Genomic DNA, 24,132 nt, shown 5'->3' with positions numbered 1-24,132 from the left:
GTGTCCTTTTCTTCCTGCCCCCTCTCCGGAACCGTTCCGTGGCGCTTTTTGACTCGGTCGCCTGCAACAAGGTGTGGAGTTTATGTGCCACTTTGTGGGGATTCCCCTCTCGGGTCGTTTTTCTCCTGAAATCTGTTCCATTCATAAAATTGATGCAGTACCTCGGATCGATGCAGTCCGCGAGGTTACTCACGGCAAACGAGGGGGAGTGCAATTTACTGCGGCTACTTTACGTAATCCTGGTGCAGTTCTGGTACCTGTCGGAACACCCGACTTTAATCTAATCGGGTTCGCGCTGACCCATTCTCGGGGTCGTAAAACGAAATGTAATGCTTGGAGAGGCCATAAAATGAACTATTTTCTCGACCCCGCCCTGCCAGCGATACTGTCTTCAAGGATTCCACAAACAACAGAGGCCTCTTTGAGGCAGGAGAAATACTTTCTCACATTTTTCCCATAACCAAGATTGTCGGATTTTTACACCTTCTGTACCTTCTTCTAGCTGTGTCTAGTGTCTCCGCGTACCCTCCGAAATGCCATTGGGACAGTGTCCAGGGTACACTTTCTCCGGCCCAGATAAGGGACGCAGTTATTCTACCCTTCTTGCACATGCCTTTCCCCTCAAATCGTATTATTACATCCTTTGTTATCAATTCGAAACATCTCCATCACTTACTCAATCGAACACGGAGTGAAAGCGGACTTGACCGTAAAAAAATCGGAGAGCGAATCCCTAATCTTGCTTCTTCTTTCTCTTCCCGGCACAGTTCACGTGACTGTCACTTTTGGTCCTTTTTGTCCGACTCCCTTACCCTCCACTTCAAGCAGTCCAGTTCTTTACTTTTATGACCGATTGCCCCCTTCGCGCGTATCGATTCTTCGTCGCCGGAGATGACCGTCCGGTCGAGGTCGTCATCCCGCGTTTGAAATTGTCATTTTTCGGACGGGGTAGACCATAAAATCCGATTGGTTCGCGTAGAACCGATTCCCTACCCATATACATCTCGCACACGCGGAGTCACTTTTATGAAGGGTACTAAACATTTTATTTGCTGTTTAGTGATTGTTTCATATTCATTTCGGTTTGTCCTATTTGCTATCTTGGCGTTATCCGGACCCCTCCCCGGCTTCCCTTCCGAAGAAGGGACCAACTCCTTATCAGCGGATATCGCCGGGGTGAGAGATGCGCGCAGCGAAATCCAATAAAAATTATTACTTTTCGACCATAAAACATACTTGGACTTTCGCAGTCACAGTCCGGCCAACTGTCCCCTCTCGAAGAATCGCTATAAAACAACAACCCCCCAAACAACACCATCGACGACCCCCTCGGTTGACATCGCCGTCGTTGACTTTTGACGACTGGTGACTGACTGACATAAAACTCGGTCGGTCCCAGACAAATTGTCTCCTCTGTCTGGCAAACCCCGACCCGGGTCGCATCCGAACCGCCGAGAACGAAATATTGATTTAAAACTTTTTTAATACTTTTTGGCGGCGAACGTCCTCGTGTCGTGGTCCTGCTCCAGAACTCTGTCTCTCAGCTTTTTTTGCGCCACCGTGGTCGTCGCCGTGATTTATGGTTTCGGGAAATATTTTGTCGCCTGTCGGCGTCCGGTTCTGGCCGCAGCGGGAAAACTTTCACTTTTCCGGTGGCGAACGCGGTGTGGAACTCGAGTTGGCGGACTTCCCAACCAGTTATATTTCGCAGATCGGAATGTTATACGTTGTGTTTACTACGGGGACGGCCGGAGCCACAGCGTCCCTGAACTAGAATTGGCGGACTTCCCAACCTGTTCGGCTTACAGGTCGGAATGTTTTACGTTGTGTTTACTACGGGGACGGCCGGAACCACAGATGTTTTGTATCAGTTCTATCACGATTGACATCGAAGAAACTTTAGCAACTTTCCACTACTGTAAATTGCAAGCGGTTCAAACAATAACAAAACTTTGACAGTTGAATCAGCTTGCTGCGCTGCCGACTCAAAGTGGTGAATTTGTTGTACTCACCTCAAAGGTAGAGCTCGGCGCCCATATCGATCTGTAATCAAATGATTGAATCGTTCAACCTTTTATTTCTTCTTGAACAATTCCATTTACCTCGATTTATTTACACAGCAAACCAAACTTTTTATCACGTAATAACCGTCCGTACCGTTCATGACCCCCGCAAGAGCGGGTTAATAAGCCCCATAATCGTTACAACCACTTGAGCAACCCATGTAAAGGACAACCTGTACTCTCCCCTCAACGAAGGGTACCACCACCCCCGCAACAAATATTTATGGAATCACCGGAACGAAAATCTCGCTGCTCACGTTCCGCGCGTAAACATTTTGCGTGCTTTTTTCATGAAGTGAAAGATTTTCATTGCCGGTAATCCCCATGTTCACTCTCGTGACCGCAAATCCGCCGGAATAAAATTATCCCACCTCCTACAATAACATCAACGAGCGGAGGCAGGCAGGGGTGGTGAGCTCATGTCTGGATGGAGCAACTCCTCTCCCCATAAACAAACATAAATAAAGGGCACATCTCGCGCGCCGACGGCAATCCTAACCTCCCGATTCATGAGCTCTCGCGGGCTCTGAAGGAAGGAATCACCATAAACCACCACTTCGTTTATCCTGAACGGTTTCCACGTGCTCTCACCTCACATCTTCTCGTCGTCGTCGTCGTCATCTTCGTCGGTGAGCTGAAATTGAGTGGTGAATCAACGCTCGTTTTTTTCTCGTTCGGCTCTTTTTTTATTCGGGGATCCTTGCCTTGAGTTCCTTTGAAGACTTGACTGGTACCGTTGTGCGACGAATGTCGGAAAGGTGGTGAATTTTGACTGTCATGACATGACTTCCTCATTGTCGCACCTCAAATCTGTCAAAATCCAGATTTCGCTTCCGTTACCCTACTCAAATGCAAAAATATTTCGCGTAACTTCAACAACTCTAACCTCGCGCGGAGAAGAGAATTAAAGCGTGATGCTCACGTACCGTTCTCCCCTCTCACTCTCGCGCGCTCGCCACTCGAGCAAAAGCGAGAGCAAATCGCTCGCGAGCGGGAGGAAGGTGTGTGTGGGGGTAATAAAATAAACCACGTGTGTTTAAGTAGCTCCCTCTCCTTCTCTCGTTGGCTGTTCTGTCAAATCGCTTGACTCCCGCCGAACACCTTGAAGAGGTGAGGGCGCGCGCGATTTGCGGCGAATTGTTATTGTTCGAGATTTTCTTCTCGCAGCCTCCTATTCTTCGAGGGGTTGTTAAGGGGTTGTTTTGCGAGGGGTTAGTTTTTCTTTTCCTCTTTTTTGGGATTTTTTTTTCTGCGGGGAATTCCCTCTGAGGACATCTCTTGACATTTTTGGAGGGCGACTTCTTGTGGCAGTTTACGCGTGGTTTGGCAGCAGGTACGCGCAGGTTGATGGCGTTGATGGCTGGTACTTATCGTGTTTATCTATTTTTGATTGTACTTGTCAATTTGGGATAAACGGGGTGGTGAAATATGCAGAAAGGTGACGATTGATTGGAGAGGGGGCGAACTGAAGCGCTTGGAAGAGACTTTTGACGTCAAACGCCCTTGGAAGGGCGCTTAGAGAATGAAATTACCTAACCTTCTGGCACAAAAAAATGTAAAAAATCTAAAATTCCAATTTAGAAGGGCGTTTAAAAACCAATACAGGGGCGCATTCAGAACAATTCTCGTTGACTTGCACAAATGACGACGTTCAAAGCACGTCTTTGTCTAGTCTAGATGGTCATCACGTTCAGAGCGGTCTATCCAGCTGTCACTTTTGTCAAATAATTGGCTGAAACGCTGCAAGAGATCTACTCCTCCGGGGTGTCACTAAAATCTGCATCTCTGGCCGGGGTAATTCGGGTCGCATTGCGCGTGTGTCACTTCCCTTCCTCGCGGGTCGTCGCGGTCTCGAATCACGTCTCTGTTTTCAATAAACACCAATTTAAAATTCATTTCATTTATCCAGTTAACCAGCGTTGCCGGTTGGTACAAGTGTGCTGAAGCCGCGCACAGTATCAGCGCGAATCGCACTGATCTGCGGCAGTCACATGCGAGTACTTGGGCAAGGTTATTGGACTGAAGGTCTGGCCTGACTAGTTTCTAACCAGACCTAATTTAAAGAGTACTGCCAGTTGAGCCCGAGTTCTTGGGAGTTCATCAGACACTTGGACAAGCTCTAGTACTGCAGGTCGTCCCGTCACGCGTTTCCAACCAGACCTAATCTACACGTCACTGCCGGCGCAAAAATCGCGCGCGAGTTCATGAAAATCGCACATCTCACCGCCGCGCGCGGCTGTTTCAATCAGTTAAAGTACCCCCTCCGTAACCGGCCTCCGGTCCGGTTGTCATGCGGTGGTCACGCGGCCACATCCAATCTGCGCTGTGGCCTCTGCCTCGGGTTAGGGCAGTTTTGTGCGAAAAAAGGCCGGTCCGGTTGGTTGTGGATGTACTTGCACTTTGAAGTGCGCGCACATACAAGCACACATCTCTAATTGAATAATTTCTATTAAAATGAAGTTCAATTATGTTAATTCATCGTGTGCGGAGGCCGCGCGTCATCTCCATGTGTGTTCAAATACATTGAATTGGACGTGGAGTTGGCAGTTCCAGACCAGCAGGAGTAGTAGCAAAATAGATATCCCGCACCGCGACCGAAGCGATCACGCAGCATTAATTTGAATCATTACTTTAATTCATCTCGCGTGATGGATCTCGCGTACAGAGGGCAGGTCGAGCGGGAAGAAGGAGGTAGCGATCTTCTCGAGTTTGCGATGTTCTCGATCGTTTTCAATTATTTTCTCCGGTTGGGGAAAATGGTCCCGGAGGTCAACGGGGGGAAGAGGAAAAACTGCCAATAATAACAATAATCTTAAATCATTTACAAGAGGTTCAGCGCGCGAGAAATTCTATTATTATCCGGGCATCAAGCTATTCGTTTTTGGTTCGCTTCTTCCCTACTGGTTGCACTCTAGCCGGGGGTAAGTAACATCTTGCGGCTGTTGTCTGGCCTCTCGGGGGTCGCGGAGCGGCCGGGAGGAATCCCGCCCAGCAGCGCGATCAGCGAGCATATTTAAATGCGATTCACAATAATAACGCCAAGTAATCGAAACATTTCGTGGTTTCGTCCATCCTCCCCGACGTTCCTCGGACGTGCTCACTAGTTTTTTTTTTTTTTCGCTGATACTGTATTTATGGGAATAATTCAAACAGAGATTTCCTTGAAATAAACAATTAGCTACCACCACCGCGCCCGGAGAAGAGCGCCACTATCGTTAATCGATGAGCGATTTCGCTGGGGGGTTTCAAATTCGGCCACACATGGACGCGCGATGAGTGAGGTTACGTTTCAGGAAATGGTTCCATTTTCGCGCACACCCAGATTGTGAGAACCGATTAGCGCCCTCTCGCGCGATTTCGGAGCCCAATTATGGGCAATTTTGTACGGTGGTGTGAGGTTTGGGTAAGCTAGCTGAGCTTCTCGCTTCTCCAAGGATTGACAGATTCGTACTTACCGGATTATGCCACACTAGTTCACTGATGTCAAACGGCAACCACCATAAATTTTCACTGTACTTACCGATATTTTATATTGAAACTAATCACTACACTTCACCACGAAAAGTTATTCAAAACTCTTCTAGTTGTATCGATTATGAAGTCCGTAATCTCAATCTCAAACTTCAAACTTAACTTTAAATTATCCTTAAACAATTAGTTAGATATATTTATGTTGATATTCGCAATCCAGATCTAAACTAGATTGTTACATACCAGATTAGTTACTACCATTCTCTGATAATAAATACTATATATCTTTAATCTACACTGTACTTACCTTTGTTGTACATTGAAACTTATCCCTACACTTCATCTCATTATATGTTACGGAGCTATTGCCATATGAAACTTGAAGTCAGTAATCGAGACCTCATACAAAAATTGCAGATTTGATATAATCAAGTTGATGTCCGTAATCGAAATCTCATTCTACAAGATAGTAATCGAAACTATTTCCCACCAACTTAGAACCAAATTTCACTCCAGCAGAGTTCGTCGAACTCACCTTCCTAGGACAAAAGATCCAACACCAATAAATCAGTTTCTAATCCACCAGAATCCGGCTCGCCGGATTGCCCCCGAGAACCTGTTCTAACTGCATAGAGACACTTCCAGCTCAAGACCTCCGGTAAAAAAATGGAATGGTTACGACGGCGACGCCGCCGAGGCAGGAGATGAAGAAATAAATATCGTCCGGCAATAAAGCAATCAGCAGTCGTAAATATCACATGCAATAAAATGAAACAAAATTTCCGAAGAGGAATTTTAATTTCTCTCACTTTTCTACACCACACACACGTGTGTGTGTGTGTAGGTTTGTTCAAACATGCATGAAAGCTTCGTTGAAACTGCCCCACCGGGTTTAATGAGCTTTTTTTTTGTTATATTAAAGTTTTTTTTAATTAAGTTTTTCGATTGCACCCCCTTGTCCGAGCGGGGCTGTAAATAATACCAGAAACGGGGAGAGAAAGGCTGCAGGGATTGATTGTACAACTGCCGAAAGTAATGAAGAAACAGAATATCGCTTTTCCGGTTGGTTACGTGTTCACGTGAAATTAAGCTATAGTTGTAAAAGTTCGACGAACTTCCTGTGAACCGAAATTAGACAATTTGTCTGAAACGATCTGCTTAAAACAGCACCAATTATGTCATGATCACTTAGAAAAATCCCTCCGTTTTCAATTAAAACACTGAATATTGAAAGCAATGACACCACAGCGCGCGCACGCGACAGTAATTACAATAAATTTGCACCTGAAAAAAAAGAGTGAATGCCCATCGAAGGTGGTAATTTTTATTTGCACCCGCATATGCCACCCATCAAAGGGGGGCCTCCTTGGGCAATTATTAACGTTTTGTGTTCCCACCCGCGGCAGTTTGGCCAAAAGCCCGAAAGCTGGTGACCGCCGACAGAAGTTAAATTGATCGGAAAAAGATTAATAAATAAATGCAATAATGCCAATAAAGTACCTTCGCCGACATTCAGAGTGGGCACGGTGGGAAATTTTTAAGATTTTTTTTCAAGATATTTAAATTTGTTTAAAATTGACACTAGATGGCAGTAATAACAGAGTTGAGTACACGTCAACATTGCATAATTTTAGGCGTTTAAAACCCACAACTGACTTGATTTTAACGCGAGATGGCGCACCGCCAGATAATCGCGACTGCAAGCCACATCGCACTTGGCAGAATGAAGTAATTTCAATATTGATTCTGTACGACATCAACAACAACAACATTATTGAATGAGGTTCCGAATACACAAACACCCCGGCTCCGCCGAGGGGCGCGCCAGTTGTTACGAAAACAACCCACTCAATATTTAACCGAAACAATCAGCTTTCAGCGATATTGATTTGTCATAATCCGGCGGGATGATATGGTAATTCATTACAGAGTTTTTATTTCCCTCGTTCGCCACTAATTATGAGGTTGCGCGCCCCTCGTCAGCCATTGACAAGGGCAAAAAAATCCGTTCGATCGTCAATTACCGCACCGAGGGGCCCACCACGTCTCGCGGCGAGAGGAAATCAATTATAATGATGTGGATTTTCGTTTATATCGCCACATTTTAATCGCGTGTAATGGAATAATAAAGGGTGGAGCAGGTGTCCCTTGACCCCCCACACTTTCTCCCCTCAATCTACGCCACTGATAATTAAAGCTGCGGGCGGCTAATTGACTGTGGTGGCCGCCGCAACAAAGTGGCGACATCTCACCGACCAATTCCCCAAACTCCGGTTTCTTTTCCCTTACACTCTCGCTCACTTGAATTGCTCCATTTTTTCCTTCACTTTGTTTGCCATGAATTGTGCTGTGACCAGCATCCGACAAAAAAAAACTTGTTTTGAAAGTTGAAATTTGAGGGTCTAATCGTTTCAATTGAATGTAATCAAATCTGACGAAGGAAGCAAACGACACGACGAGAAGGAGAAAGACTAGCTCGCAGTGTACGGGTCGTCCTGGGTGTGCAAAAATGTCGGCTTCCCGGTTTCGCCTTCCTAAACTAGTTTCCAAGAGAGGAAAGTCATATACAAATGCCGCGAAATGACACATCACAGGCGAGACGAACTAAAAAGTTAAAACTAAAACAAAGACCAGAAATTAATCACTTCATTGAGCTCGACGACGGCCCGAGATCGGGCCGGCTCGATACAGCTCGAACTCTCTGTGCGGCTTGATCGCAAACTGGTCGATGCTTTTTGGAAACTGTAAACAGACCTAGTCGTCACCAGTCGGTCGAGCGGGGACGCTTGGGGTAATATGAAACTGCCCTGGAGTAGCTGAGGCAGCACGAACCAGGGGGAAGTTCATAATGCTCCACTTGATTTGGGTGACGATAAGGTAGCAGAGCTATGCCTATCGGTTTGACAGTTGACAGCAATACTTACCACGGTTTACGGCTTGAAGATCTGCATTCATCACTACACTACACTGCACTTACCTTGTTTCAAAAAATATTCTCTGACTTGCGTAGGTATATCAAAGCTGAAGTCCGTGATCGGGAACTCCACCTTAAACACACTTAAACCATACGCCGTACTTACCTTGCTCAAAATGTGTCTAAATGAGTGCACAGAGTATCACTTTTGAAGTCCGTGATCGAAACCGCAACCCATTTGGCCCCGCACATCTTGGACGCATTCAATTGGACGCGACCATTACTGGGAAGGCATAATTATTATTTGAGCCGAGTGCGCTTCTTGTGAAGTCCTCCACTTTTCGGAGGAACCGTCCCGTCGTCGTCAATTCTGGTACGCTTAAATTATAAATTACTGTCACTCCGAGCTCTGTGTGTGCGTGAGTACGTCTAAGCGCGCAAGTGGGATTGATTTCAGTGGGAGCCAGATGTTGCGCTAATTGAAATGTGTGAAACATTTCACAGAAACGGCACTATTTTGGACGAGTTTAGTGGGAAATTTATTGGTTCAGATTATGACTGACGTCAGCTTCGCTGACAGTAATTATTTCCCAACCGCTGTCTACTTGAAGCAGTTGCACTTTGACTGAAATTAGCCCCGCGTCATGCTTGCACAAACTCTCCTTAATCACCCGGCGGCGAGATTAACCTGCCGCTATCACTTGTTGCGCAACGTCAGCATTACTTTGGCACTTGGCAATTCGACCTCATCACTTTCGGACCTCCGTACCAACGAACAAAAAAAAGGCAACGCAACTCACATTCCGTTGCGGTTGACGGTCCTAACGGTGCTTGTTACATGATCCGTCCAAGCTGCTGCTGTCACATGCACACCAGCCTCTGTTGCACCTGAATCACCCCACTCCGAGTTGTGACCACGTGAAGTCATAAAAGATCTCAAGCGCGCAAAAAAAAAACAACCGACCTCCTCGTCTAAGTAGTAGCAACTTTCACGTAAACACGTTTGTGCGCTCTCCCTCTCTCAAGACCCCCGAAAATAAAGAGGTATGTGATTACCGCTGGGTCCCCAAACCATTGCACAGTGGGAAAAAAGGGCCCAAAAAATTACCGCAACATGATTTCGCGCAAACCATCGATTGCTATACACCAAAAGCTTCGTTTTTGCACCAGGAACAATAATCCGATGAAAAATCCCACTGCACGGACCGGTGGCCGGAGTACAGGCCACCGGAAGATCCGGATTTTTGGATAAAGTGTCAGATTTATCCAATTGTGAACTGATAAGCTTTTTTCTACCATGAATAGTCATGCATAACAATCCTAGAATAATATTAAATACCATAGGACCCATCGGAACCGGTTCCACCGATCTCCGGTGGCCACATCCGGAACCGCATTAGGAAACAGCGTAAACTAGTCATGCGACGTATCAAACTTCTTGATTTTGGATGGAGAGTATCCTTAAAATGTATTTTTGCCTCCGGTGACCGGTTCCCAGGTTCTCCGGTGGCCACATCCGAAGATCATATTTGGCAAATTCCTGAAACCACTCTTGCGACATATCAAACTTCATGTTTTTAAAAGAGGAGTGTATAAATCATGTCCCCATCCAAAATCAAGAAGTTTGATACGTCGCATGACTAGTTTACGCTGTTTTCTAATGCGGTTCCGGATATGGCCACCGGAGATCGGTGGAACCGGTTCCGATGGGTCCTATGGTATTTAATATTATTCTAGGATTGTTATGCATGACTATTCATGGTAGAAAAAAGCTTATCAGTTCACAATTGGATAAATCTGACACTTTATCCAAAAATCCGGATCTTCCGGTGGCCTGTACTCCGGCCACCGGTCCGTGCAGTGGGATTTTTCATCGGATTATTGTTCCTGGTGCAAAAACGAAGCTTTTGGTGTATAGCAATCGATGGTTTGCGCGAAATCATGTTGCGGTAATTTTTTGGGCCCTTTTTTCCCACTGTGCATTGGCCAGCAACCCTGCTGCTGCTGTTGTTGTTGCTCTACAATTTCGGATTAGACGGAGGCGAAAATGGCGGAGAGACACGCCATGATGGTCATGATCCCCGCGGATCTCTCACACATGGTTGGGTAGCGCGCGCAAAAAGTGACTTTCACCCTCCCCGCTCTCAGTACTCGCGAGACGTCCAAAACTTCACTTGACGATTGCCAGATTGTTGTTGTGTTTCGCTTTTGGGGTGTTTGAATTTTTAATTACCACCTCTTCTCTCTTTTTTCGGTGGTGGTCTCACTTTTATTGAAGTCATCGTACACCCTCTGGTGAAATTGATACCTTCGGTACTTCCGGCACTTGTGCGGTTACGCCGAGGTCACCAACCTCTCAGCTGTCAAATGTGCCATAATGACGGCTGCTATAATACCATTTCGCACATCAGCTCTTTTGACAGTTGAGGCGCCTCCTGCCATAATCCGTCTGACAGCGCCTGCGGCGCCATTATGGCACCCGAACCTGTCAAATGTAGGTTAATTGCCGAACCGGATTAATTAAGCCAAGACACAAACCAGCTGTGTGTGTGGGTCCGAAACGGGATCGTGTGTTCTCGCGCGTTTCCGCCAAACAAGAGAGAGGGGAGCTGCAGCAACCGGTCAAAATATAAATCAAATTTTGAAGAGTCGCTCGGTTTTCCGGTCCAGTGGAGCCAGCTCGACCTAGTGTGCGCCTGGCCCCGAGTGCGCGCGAACAAAATTATGAATAATTAGGAAACAAGCTCTCTTGTTGTGCGTTCTGTACGCAAGGTTGGAGGTAGGGGAGGAAAAAAACAGCAAAAGACCAATTGAAAAATTATTTACAAATAGCATTCAATTACACTTCCAGCATCCCACATTGAGCTCTGGAGTCTTGGGGTAGACGTAGAAAGAGGCAAGGTATGCGTCAGAATTGGAGAAGGAGGAAGCAGAGAAAGAGTTCCTCCCGGAATCGATTGCTGCTGGATGGGGGAACCCAAATCGCTGGAGAGATTATGAAATTTGTAATAATTATATTCTCGAGCGCTATTATGGGTAATACGCCGATTAAGCGTTATTTTCAAATAACAGACGTGAATAATTTAAATATTTAATCTTAATTGCCATTATCACGATTGTTTATAAGCAGTTTTACATTGCCAGACAGACTTCTATTTGACCACACAGACAAATAGAGGTCTGATCTTTGGCAGACAGATTGACAGTTGACAGTTGACAGCAATACTTACCAGTAATATGATGCTTCAGCTTCTTCACCGCACTTGACTTACCTTGTTCAGCGAATATCTCGAACAATCGTTCGGATACCCCAACCTTGAAGTCCGTAATAGAGAACGCAATTCAAAACTGTTCACATCTGCCTATCTTGCCCGTTCGCGTGATCACGCTATACTTGTTACGGTTGCAATTGCTGAATTGCTCGAGACGACATTATTCATGAGGCCGCCACTGCATCCGCGATGATTAACGGTAATTTAGGCTATTGTCGCGGAAAAGGTCGATTTGCCCTACGCGGCGTGGTCGCGCGCACGCGATCTGTCAAAGTGACGCAACAGTGTTGCCAACAAAGAAGTGGCGCGCGGCTACTTTCTTTACGACCTGCGTTTGTCCTCAGTACGTTAATCACGGTTAGCATACCACGCTGACGGGGCAAAATTTGACGGGGAATGCACGTAAATTTCGTGTCTCAAATATGCGATTTTGTGACTTGAGTTTGACAGCTGAATTGTCCGCTGCGCGGACGGAGCGCGATTCGGTCCCAACTAATTACCTCGTGTACGGAGCGCAAAACTAGGGTGGTTCAAGAAAAAAAAAACATTCCCTATCAATCATGTAACATCTGGCGTGACTTTTGCCCGAGAACAAGACAAGTGCAGCTTCTTTCCCCACAGTCAGCTGTCTCGTGTCTTAATCTGCCCAAAACACCGATAAATTGAAACAGTACCGAGACACCCTCCCCCAGTGTGCATTTTCTGGGCGAGACGAGGGGGGAACGATGATTTTTCCGGATTCCCCGCGGGCATCTCTATTTCCACGTGGTACGCGCGACGATGGGGAAAACATGTCGGGTTGACTGGCGTCGCAACTACCGTCAGGGGGCAGAATTGTGGAGGATTTTTACGAATAAGGGCATCTCTACCGTGAGGAAGAATAATTCTAAAATAACAAAATCTAAACTATAATTTATCTGAGAAAACTTCTTTACTGTTATTAATATGTTAATGGCAAAAATATAGACTAAAAATTTAAATTTCATTCCGTTTTAAAAATGACTACGCTTTAGGGCATCTCCTCTGGGTTGGGCAAACCGCAATTACTAAAGTGATTCTGCTCTGGTTGATGTGCATCGTTAAATGCAAAATTTAGCTTGTTCTTACTTAAAAAATTGAATATGTTTTTATAGAACAGCAGAATAAAGGGCATCTCTACCTAGTGAAGCAAATGAAAAAAAAAAACAAAAAACAAAATAAAACTTAGGGAAATCTTCTCCGTGCAAAATCATTACAATTTTGTTTAACAATTCTGATCAAAAATATTGTTGTTTCAAAGTTGAATTTAGTCAAGATTAGGGGCATCTCCACCAGGATAGACAAATTGAGGATCAAACTCAAAAAATGTTGTGTTTTTGTTAAATTAATTTTGATGGAATTTAATGCACTTCTTTTTTAGATTTCGCGACTAACCATTATTCGAAGAATCTATTAATAGCAATTTTTTTTAGATATCCAGCATTTGTCCACCCCACGGTAATAACACACAACTCGCGACTGCTTAGCTCTTATTCTCCCACATAAAAGTGGCCCACCCTCGCGCACTTTTCCTTCCCATTCATAGCGCGGGGGAGAAAAGTTTTGGGAAAAACGACTGTATTTTTTTCGGGCAAGGCGGGGAGGGAACTGCTCTCGTACCAAGTGACACGCAAATGAGATAAATTTAAAAATAAACTGAAAACATATGTACACGGTATGATCGACGGTGCTGCGGCTGCTGCTACTGCTCCAAAGACACAAAATGTGTCTTTTCATGTACGACTCCCCCCTACCCCCTGCCTCATTTCATCCCACTTTTGGAGTCGAAAAATAATAATTGTGCTCATAATTTATATGGTAAAAAAAGCGCGCCAAACCCGAAATTGTTTTCTGACTTGGAAGTGCGCAATAAAAACGGCGCGCGAGTCGCCGAATAATTTCGGTGAAATTCGCCAGAACCAACACATGAGACGAGAACCAGACGTCTGGGCGAAAGGAGGAAGTTCAAGAACTGACAAAAAACAATTACACATGTTTTGCCTCCCCCTCCAAAAAAAGCGAACGAACCACGTTGAAGTCCGTGAAACCACCACCACAAACACGCAAACCAAGTGTTTAATTTCATTTTTATTACTCGAAAAACACAGCGAATTATCACAATTTTTATTAATACGTTACATCCTCTGAGGGGCCAGACCAGACATTGGCGCTAGCCTCCCGGTATGGCACTCCCAGGAGGGCGCCTTCCTGGACCCCCAAAAACTGTTGCTGATCACTTGCTGATCTTTTTGGCACTCGACCCGGTGAAGCCCGCGAGAGACAACGGACCTCCCCGTCGAAACAAAAAATGAGAAAATATTTCACCACAATTAAGTGAAATTGCGCTAATTCGAAAATCTTGTTCGAACTGCGAGCTCAGACAGAGAACATCTCTTTGGCTCTGCAACCACAAACAGGCTAATAGAAGGTAATAAAAGTAATTACCATTATGCTAATTTCATGTTTTTCCTCTGAGCTGTTTATTTTTTTGTTGTTGTGTTCAGTTTGTTTGGATCAGCTCGTCTTGCAGGCGTTCTTTCCGCGTCTCGCGGGCGAGAAACTGTGCATTTCTCGTTAATAAAGCTGCAATGAGTTTATCAATTTTAGGTCGTCACCTTATCCTCACAGACAAGCAGATTTTACTGTGTGAAATTTGTTATACAAACTTTTTTAAGCAGCAAGGTGCAGCGGTTTGAGACTTGTCTAGTTTGCAAACAAAGTTTCCCGCAATCGAATACCACCTTCATAATTTTCGTCATCGTTAAGAATAACGATCATTTCGAACGATTGTCATTTTAAACGCTATTTCTTTTAATTTGTCGAGATGCAAAGGTTGAAATCTTGTCTAGTATTGATAACAAAGTTTCTCCCAATGTAATATCTCCCTCATTATTTGGTCAATCCAAACATTTGATAAGTTGCACACTAATTCAACGTGACTGAAATTTTTGATTGAAATTGACGAATGTTCAATTGCGTTACCCAACAAATTTTTAATTACTTCCATTCAAATTTCCTGCTTTTCAATACAATGTAAATTACGCAGTTATCCGATTGAAACTAGTTCAAGCTGCGTAATTCCACAAAAATAACCTTATGCAAGTAGCTCGATTTTTTTTTTTGCTGCGCTACGTGAAACCTCAAAACTGATTTTCCACTGGGCGTACCGAAATCAATTTCCAAACATTACGCAAAACCCTCCTCTCGAGAGCAAAAAAACACAGTTTTGGCTCTGGCGTCAGACCTCTGATTGGTAATTAAAAAGGTATTGAAGATTAATTAACACTGCTTCTTCTTGTTGTTGCTGTTGGCTGATTTAGTATTCGCACACTAAGTCTACCTACAGTTGCTGGAGCTTTTTTTTTTGTTCATTGTTTAATTCGTGGCGAAGCCGTTTCAAATGTATCAATTTCTGGGCTCGGATTTGACCGGCTTTTTGTGCTGACTAAACAAATACGTGCTTGGCTTGAGTGATGACCGTGATGATGCTGCAAGTATGAGGCTGCGAGCTCGGTTTGATTGAATACAACTATTTTTCAATTATATTTTTGAGTTTTTTTTTCAATTTCGGTGTGCGATATTTCAAGAATTTGGATTTTTTTCTAATTGAGCTCCAAAAAAACTAATGACTTCCGAGAAATTTATAGAAGTTGTCAAAGCTAAAATTTAATTTAATTTTCACGTTAAAATGTTGTATGTTGTATGTAGCATGTGACAATCAGACAACACTGCCCTACGACTCTTTAATGTAGGGTATTGTAAAAAATGATGAAAATCTAAAACATCTAACGATCTGGCATCACTGGCATGAGATATCTTCAGTTAAGGGAAAGTTATGGATCTATCAAGGTCTGATGTTTATTTGTTCAAATCTAATATCTTCTTTAGACGGTCTGGCAACACTTTCGTCAGATTTGTTGAAGTTTTATTGAAGTTTTCAAGACCAGATTGTCATACAATTTATTAGTTGGCAACCCTGTTTAGGGTTATGTTTGGATCAAAATACAAATGTGTTTATTTTTTCTTTTTAATGTTTTCATCAAACAAAACGAACACTCTTCAATTAAATTGCTGTCATTTCTCATAATTATCACATCAAACATTCCAACTCACATCACTCAACAACCTCTCTCATATTTATCTAACCATGAGCACAAACATTCAACAGTCAGCATGCGTTAGTGTTTGTATTTGCAAATTACACATAAAACTAGTTCAAACGACTAGAAGGACAAATCTATTGGCGCTAGTGTTTGCGCAAAAATGAAATAAAGTCGATTCGTTCACGGCTCGCTTGAGCTGCAAATCGGTGCAAAATACTTACGAACCAATTCGGACAATTTTGGTGAATTTAACCAACGCGTGCTAACTCGCTGGGGACACATTTCTGCGAGGCAGTCCCCAGTAATGGCTTCAATTTGCGTGTTTCATAAATTTCGTTCAGCGCCGATCGATAACGTGCGCCTTCCCACAGCAAATCATTTTGAAAGAGGCACAAAAAAGCAGCATTCCGAGAGGAGGAAAACTTCTATTAAAATGCATTCACAGATTAATATTTATTCTGTTCCGCATAGGAGCAAACAAATGCCAGCAAAAACGGGCAACCCCCTTCTTTTGACCAAGTCCGGGGTCCGGTACACTCATACCGGGACACGACGACCGGACCGACGAATTCTAGCCCGGCCTGTGTGCACCATTAAAAAGCATTAATCTTTATTATTTTGATCTAGACACACAAACTCGCTCGCTCTCACTCGTACCAACGCCACTCACCCACACACTGGTATTTTCTGGAGGGGGGAAAAACAACCACTTCACCAAACCAAAATTTCGAGTCAGTGTGTTGGTGCTCAAAACTAGTTCCCCCCCTCCCCCCTCCCCCCAAAGCTAAAAACTTTGCAGAAATTTGACACTCTCCGAGTTTCCTCTCTCTATGTGTGTAACGGCTCAACCGAGCTGCCACTCAAACCCCCTTCTCATCCCCCAAAAGTGCAACTTTATGGAAACAATAAAAACACCCCCTCCTCCCCCTCGCACCTCCATTTCGTTCCAGGGAAAACTCCGACAGTACTACACACACTTAATCATAGCGCCTGCGTTTTCCTGACGATTTCCCAAAAAGTTTACCACCCAACCCCCTTCGTCATTCTCGGGTTTCGTCACCAAATTTTCCACAATCTGTGCTCTCCCGGCGGGATGATAGTCCGGGTGGCATAAAGGGTCGTTTGGCATAATTTTGCTGTGAATTGAAGTGACTATTTTGCGATCAGTTATGCGAAACGACCATTCAGGTTTTGAATTATTTGCGCAACACAAAGATTGAGGCAAAGTTTTTTATGATAAACGACCATTTATGGGGAACGACCATTATGCGAAACTACCATTTATGGGAAACGCTCATTATATAAATCAACGTATAATAATTCTTATATGAATCGCTCTATTTGTAAAACAATCTTATTATGGGGAACGACCATTGAAAGAACAAATGAAAATTACCTGGGAAATGGCAATTTTACCTTTCAACTTAATTGTTTAGTAACCATTTAAAAAAAACAAAACTATTGTAAGAAACGACTTCCTGTTGACAAACTGGCTATTTTATTGAAAACGACCATTGTGAAAACCGGCCGTGTTATGAAAAACGACCATTATACAAACTGGTCATAATAGTCGACTTTATCATGGAAAACGCCATTATATTAATTTATTTTATTATGAAAAATTATACAAACCGACCTTTTTTGTTCAAAACGATCATTGTGTGTGTGTGTGGTCCAATCCAATACCCGCTAACCGGTAGCGAAATTATGGGAAAGTATAATTTGTATCAGACTGTGTACATGCCGAATGCTGATACAGCTTATCTCAGTCCCGGGTATTAGGTGGTGATAGCCCTCGCGCTGCTTCCAACGACCCATTTCAGAATGACAGAGCTCCTTGCGGTCCAATTCCGAGGTCGCTGGGCATTGTTCGGCCCCGCCTAAACATAGAAGCAAGCATCTGAAGGAAACTCGATCTATATTTAGACTTCCAATCCCTTCAGGCAAATCAGGGATCAGCGCGTATTTAATAATATAAGAAGAAGAGATAACATGTTTCAACACTACGGATCAATTCACTGCTAGAGTGTAAACCTTCTGATGGCCGACTGCTTAGCGTCCCAGACCACCACCAATCCAAAGGTGTGAGTTCGAATCCCACCTGATTCATTTTAGTTTTTTATTCATATTCAAATTCCTGATTCCAAATTTCAAAGGTACCGACCGGGATTTGATCCCTGAACCTTCTGCTTGGGAGACAGAAGCCGTAACCATTAAGCAACGGAGCCGGTTCTTTTTTGTTCAAAACGATCATTATACCAATAGTCTAAATTATGAGAAACGGCTAAATTATGAGAAACGATAATATTACAAACCGTTCAATTGTGGGAAACTTACATTCCAAAAAGCCGTGATTTTTTAGGAAATGGCCGCATTTTTTGAAAAAAATCTTTCATTGAATTTTGTTTACCGTATTAAAATTTGGCATTTTTGTCAAGAAGCAAAAAAAGTACATTTTATGTGAAACGACTATTATGTCAAATTACTTTATGCCAAACGGCCCTCCCCGCTGCAGCTGCCGAAAATTGTGTAGACCGAAAAATGCACCACTACTGCAGCACCGACAGCACTCCAAATCGCTCGCTCGACTCTCACACCCCTCCGCACTCTCTGTGTCTGGTGGAGAATATTAATCAAGTTTCCCCCCGTTTTTCCCACCCAATTTTCCATTGCAGAAATTCCGTCCTTTGTTTTGAACGAGCACCACCACCACCATCAACCTGAACCGCGGAAGGAGGCGAGAAAATGGATTTCCAACGAAAGCTTAAATGATCTCAAACCAAAAAGATAAAAAAACTAGAAGAAAACTACTACCTCTTAGCACTCGCACTGCTACTACTAAAAGTTACAAGCGTAAGGAGTCAACTAACAAACAAGAACAAGAACTCAAGCCCCCCCTCCTTCCGTCTCGATGTATTGAATGACTACGGCAAGTGTCGCGAGCCAGCAGCAGCAGCACAGTCAGAACCTGAGACGACTTCCGGCGTCGTCCTTCACCGCCGCCAGGATGAATGAAACGCAGCAGATGCACCCGTCGGAGCACACGAGCCCGCCCCCCGGCAGCATACACAACAACAACAATAACAACAACAGCAAGAACCGGGCCAACACGAACAGCAGCAACGATGCCAAACTGGACCACCACCTGGCGCTACTGGCGCGGGAACACCGCGAGCGGGAACGGGAAAACAGCAGCCACCACAGCAGCAGCAGTCACCAGCTTCACCAGCAACTTCGCGATCAGCTGCGAGATCGAGACCAGTCCAGCAGCAGTAGTCAGCAGCAGCAGCAGCAACAGCAACACATGCAGCAGCAGCACCGGACGACGATGTCATCGCCGACGCCGTCCGAGCAGCAGCAGTACGCCCTCAAGTGGAACGACTTCCAGTCGTCGATACTGTCCTCGTTTCGGCATCTGCGCGACGAGGAGGACTTTGTCGATGTGACGATCGCGTGCGAGGCGCGGTCGTTCACGGCGCATAAGGTAGGATTGCTTTTTTTGTACAACGAAACATCTAACCCAGGGGTGACCAAAGTATGGCCCGCGGGCCAAACGTGGCCCGCGAGGTGATATTTTGTGGCCCGCGGGCCCATTTTGAATGATCATGTAAAATGGCCCGTTGACCACTCGTAAAGTTATTTTTTACTTTTTCAAAGTTAAGGTTTATTTTAAACTTTTATATGCTAATCTTTTTTATTTTTTGTTAATAAAACAAAACTTATGATTAATTAATATTTTGATCCCCACATTAGGATACAAAAAATTTGTTCATAATATTTTATAATTAAAACAATGTCACAGGTTTCAATGTGAGTGAAACTAGTAAAAATCGTCAAAACTTTCATCAAACATTTTTAGAAATATTAGAAAAAAGTTCAAGTTTGACTTAGGTAGAATTCTGCAATATTTGCCAAAATATAAGTTTTCTTTATTAATTTGCAAGTCATAATAACCCTTTTATGAACTGACTCTGAAACATACATTGCACTTCCTTCGGGATTTGAACTCATTACAGTTAGATAACGTATCTGATTGACTACCAACTGATTCAGGCAGATAAGTTGTGGAAATCTGAGGATCAAGTTTGTTGCAAATATTTGTCAAAGCTTTCGTCGATGAAAATCAACCCACCCCTCTACCATTTAAAAAAAAATCGGCTCGGAGCAAAAATATATTTCCTATAAACTTTAAAACTTAAAAAAAAGTTTAAATTTAGGTGCAATCAGCTGAAATTAATTAAATATGCATTCCATTGCATTTAGAATCATTTGAACATGTTAAGGTTTATGAAAAATAATTTAAATTTAAGTATATTTTCGTTGAAATATATATTGCTTATTGCGAGATAAAATCACGTTTCTCCATCGCTGTGAGTGACAGGACACTATTGCCGCCTAACTACCGCAGTATAAAAATCAGCCTGTTGAAGTTGAACTGAAATTCTGCGTTGATTTGGCTGTCAACCTGGTTTGTTTTGAATATTTTCCAAAAATTCAGCTAAAAACTCAAGGCAACCTTTGACAACGGCCAAAAATTTGTTCTGCAGTTGTTGGGCCAAAAATTTGTTCTGTCAATTGTTTTTTTTTTGTCGAATCTTTTTTTTTTTTTGAAAATAATGATTGCAGTTTAACCATACGGAAGCTTACATTTTTTTTTCATTGAAATGTTAAAATTCTGGCTCTCAACGATTTTTCATAAGCCACACTAAACTTATAGATAAAATTACGCCTTTAGATAAATTGTTCAACATGTTATGTCACCATTTTCGAAATATAAAAACAAAACTTTTTTTTGAAAACACAAGTAGCTAAAAACTTTTTTTTTCAAATACCTATAACAATAAAATCAACAATACCGATAGAAAACCGTTAGTTTGTATTTTCTATTATTTTGAATTGACATTTTTTTTAATTAAAAAAAATTAAATCTTTTAAATCAAAATAACGTAATTTAATTTTTTTAATAACCATTTTTTTAAATTTGGCCCGCAACCTCACTTGAGCTTCAAATTTGGCCCGGCCTCCAAAAACTTTGAGCACCCCTGATCTAACCCCTTTGACAATTTTGACAGATCAAAATTTAAAAATGTAAAAATGTGTTACGAACAGAAAAAAAACGTTTTGCTTCCACCGAGATTTGAACCAGAGCTCTTTGCATGAGAGTCCATTTCTTTACCGATGAATCACAAAGACATGAGAGGCACATCGCGTGTTTACTATTCTCGTTTGAACTCTCTTTATACATCGCTTGTCTAGTGGCTGCACGATTGCATACCTGTTTGGCAATTGAGATGCCAACGGATGTCAGTAGCTTAGTCATCACCGAATGCCAGTGGATTCTAGTTTGGGTGTACACAACAAAAGGGTTTTCAAGCTGCAAAGGATACGACAATAATGTGGTACAATATTGACTCAAAGTCAACTTAAATTGAGTTTTCTTTAGAATATATTTAGAAACACTAAAAAAAAATACTTTATTTAATCAATCAATCAATATATTTATTATTAACAATATTTTTAAATTTTATAAAATATTTAAAAAAACAATATTTATTGACTTTATTCATTAGGACCTTTACACAAATGAAAACATTGATAAATAATAAATAAGTTCAAGATTTATTTATTTACATCTATGGAAGCTCAAACAAATCATAACGGTTACTAAGTTTTCGTATTTTCATTTTGGATAGTATTATTAATCGAAAGGTTATTTCTTGATTTTTTTTAAATTCCAAAAATTTTATGTTTTATTTTTTTAATGTTTTTAAATACCCCTGACATAAGGTAGTTTAAAAACATCCAAAAAGTAAAGAATGAAAAATTTGTTTATTGAAACTTAAAAAAAAACTTCAGTAATCCTGATTTTATACAAAAACAAATATTTATTAAATTTTGATGTTGTTAAATTACAATAAATAAAACCCTAGGTGCAGAATATATAATCTTTGATTATAATAATAAATTGAATTAGGTAAATAGAAATTTTATTTAAAACATTGTCCCCTCCCCTCCAAGAATTTCTTTAAAAATCCTTGGACAGAAAAACAATTATTACTGAACACTTGAAAAAAAATTGAAATCCAACGGAAAAAAGGGGTGACATTGGGTCTAGGGGGTGAGATTGGATCATACAGATATGCTGAAATTTGTATGACCCATTGTCATCCATGTTGACGGTAATATGTAGTTTTTTTATATTATTTTTTTAAATTTTAACTCAAATAGAGCACTGCAAATTTTCAATTCTGAGTTCACTGATCAGAAAAAAAGTTCCATAACTGATACTTAAAATGTTTAATATTGAGCCTCAATTTTTAATTTCTTTTTTTAGTTTGTGTTTATTCGTCTAATTTTTTTGCGGATCATTCAAAATTTCTTTTTTATAATGCTTATATTTTTCTTTTTTTGTTGTACTAATTTTGGTTGTCAAATTCTAAACATGAATGCAAATTGAGTAGATTTAGAGATAATATATTCAAAAAAAGAGGAAATGTCCAAAAAGGCAAAAAAAAGTTGAAGTTTAAAAAAAAAATTGTTAAAAATCAAAATAAAAATGTAACCCTAATTTAATTCAAACATAAACATTCTTTAGAATATTCAGTTTTATGACAATTTAAATAATCTTAATTTTTATAATTTTCAACAGAAGTTAATAGTTGTTGGTCGTGTTTTCATTTATGTTTGTAATTTATTTGCTTGTTTTAATCCATTATTCCACAATATTTTCTATATTTGACCAAAATGGTGTTTAGCTTTTTTCTCTAAAAGGTCGACGTAAAGGGAGGAGCAAAAACAATTACAAAAATGTAAATTTCAATGTTCAGGCCAGACTTTTCAAATTTTGAAGCAAAAACATTAACAAAATGTTTTGTACCTCATTACAGTAATGCTGCTATCAAAATTTTGCAAAATATCAATGAATTTATGAAAATATATTTTTTATGTGCTTTAGATAGTGTAGTCAAAACGTATAAAACTGTTGTTATTTATTTATTATAAATTATGAAATTGGAAAAATCTTGTTATAGATTTATTGTCAATATTTTTATACAATACAGTCCAGATTCGATGATCCGAAGTCTTGGTTATCCGAAGTTTCGATTATCCGAAGTTCGATTATCTGGAGGTTTGTATGGGACTTCGGATATTCAAATCATGAACAAAACATTTTTTTTATATATTTTTTATTTTCTAACTTTAAACATCTTTTTTTTCAATATTTTATCACCGCCATTTTGGCCGCCATCTTGGATTTAAAATTTTTAAATCACTTTAGAGCAATTTAGGGGTAAAAAATAGGACAACGCAAAAATCATTTTTTGATTCGATTATCCGAAGTAAAATTTCGTCAAGGCCTTCGTATAATCGAGTCCGGACTGTAATACAATCTTGTATTCAGTGTTTTAACGTTGTCTAAGGTATTGAAAATTATTTTATTTTTATCTTTTTCAATCAAATTATTTTTCTGTGATATTGGTTATTTTGCTGGATTTATATTGTTCAGCATTCAATTTTAGCTTCAGATCTAAACAACTGTAAAAATTGTAGGTGTTATTTAAATCGCAGCGGAATCATTTATTGAAACTTCAAAACTTTCTCCAAAGACACCTTCGCAGCAAACTAACTTCTCTGTGCCCGGACACAATCCAACGCGACAGACTTTCGACACGAAATCCGTTCAATTTCCAGCAATTTTCTGCTCCATAATCCCATTAACGTCCTCCCTCCCCTTTCTCCAGGTCGTGCTGAGTGCGTGTAGTCCCTACTTCCGCAAGCTGCTGAAGGCGAATCCCTGCGAGCATCCGATTGTCATCCTGCGTGACGTACGCTCCGAGGACATCGAAAGTCTGCTAAGGTAATGGTCGTTTCCCCCCAACCTCCCCCTAAACAGTCCTCGTTCATCACACTGCTGACTGCTGCTTCCAGGGCCAAAACTAAACTAATTAATCCGTTTCTCCCCAACCCCTCCCCGCCGGGGGGAACTTTTCGTTTGTGCTTTTTCCAAAAACATCAACAGATTTATGTACAACGGCGAAGTGCACATCGGACAGGATCAATTAAGCGATTTCCTCAAAACGGCACAATTGCTCCAAGTGCGGGGGCTGGCAGATGTGCCGAAACCGGGCAGCGGCAATGGCAGCGGCCACCATCACCAAAAGGAACCATCGTCCTCGGCCTCTTCGGCAGCAGCGGCAGCGGCGGCGGCGGCGGCGCTAAATTCCTCCTCGTTATCGACACCTGCTGTTCAGGAGCTAAAAGCATCACCCGTAATAAAATTCAAATTAAAA

At 41.9% G+C, this 24,132-nt stretch overlaps 1 protein-coding gene across 4 annotated transcripts in view; it reads left to right on the top strand.

The window, feature by feature from the left end:
- Positions 1–24,132, top strand: part of LOC120419661 (protein abrupt) — a 96,851-nt gene that overhangs the window by 19,604 nt on the left and 53,115 nt on the right. For all 4 annotated transcript variants that reach the window (XM_039582424.2, XM_039582423.2, XM_039582421.2 and 1 more), the window contains exons 3-5: positions 18,517–19,325; positions 23,584–23,699; positions 23,862–24,111. In XM_039582424.2, the coding sequence (XP_039438358.1) occupies positions 18,762–19,325; positions 23,584–23,699; positions 23,862–24,111 (930 nt within the window). In that variant the 5' untranslated portion in view covers positions 18,517–18,761. The remainder of the gene's footprint in view (positions 1–18,516; positions 19,326–23,583; positions 23,700–23,861; positions 24,112–24,132) is intronic.

The sequence above is a fragment of the Culex pipiens genome, chromosome 2 (genome assembly GCF_016801865.2).
Source record: "Culex pipiens pallens isolate TS chromosome 2, TS_CPP_V2, whole genome shotgun sequence".
Lineage (NCBI taxonomy): Eukaryota > Metazoa > Arthropoda > Insecta > Diptera > Culicidae > Culex > Culex pipiens.
This window is presented reverse-complemented; position numbering and strand designations above follow the sequence as displayed.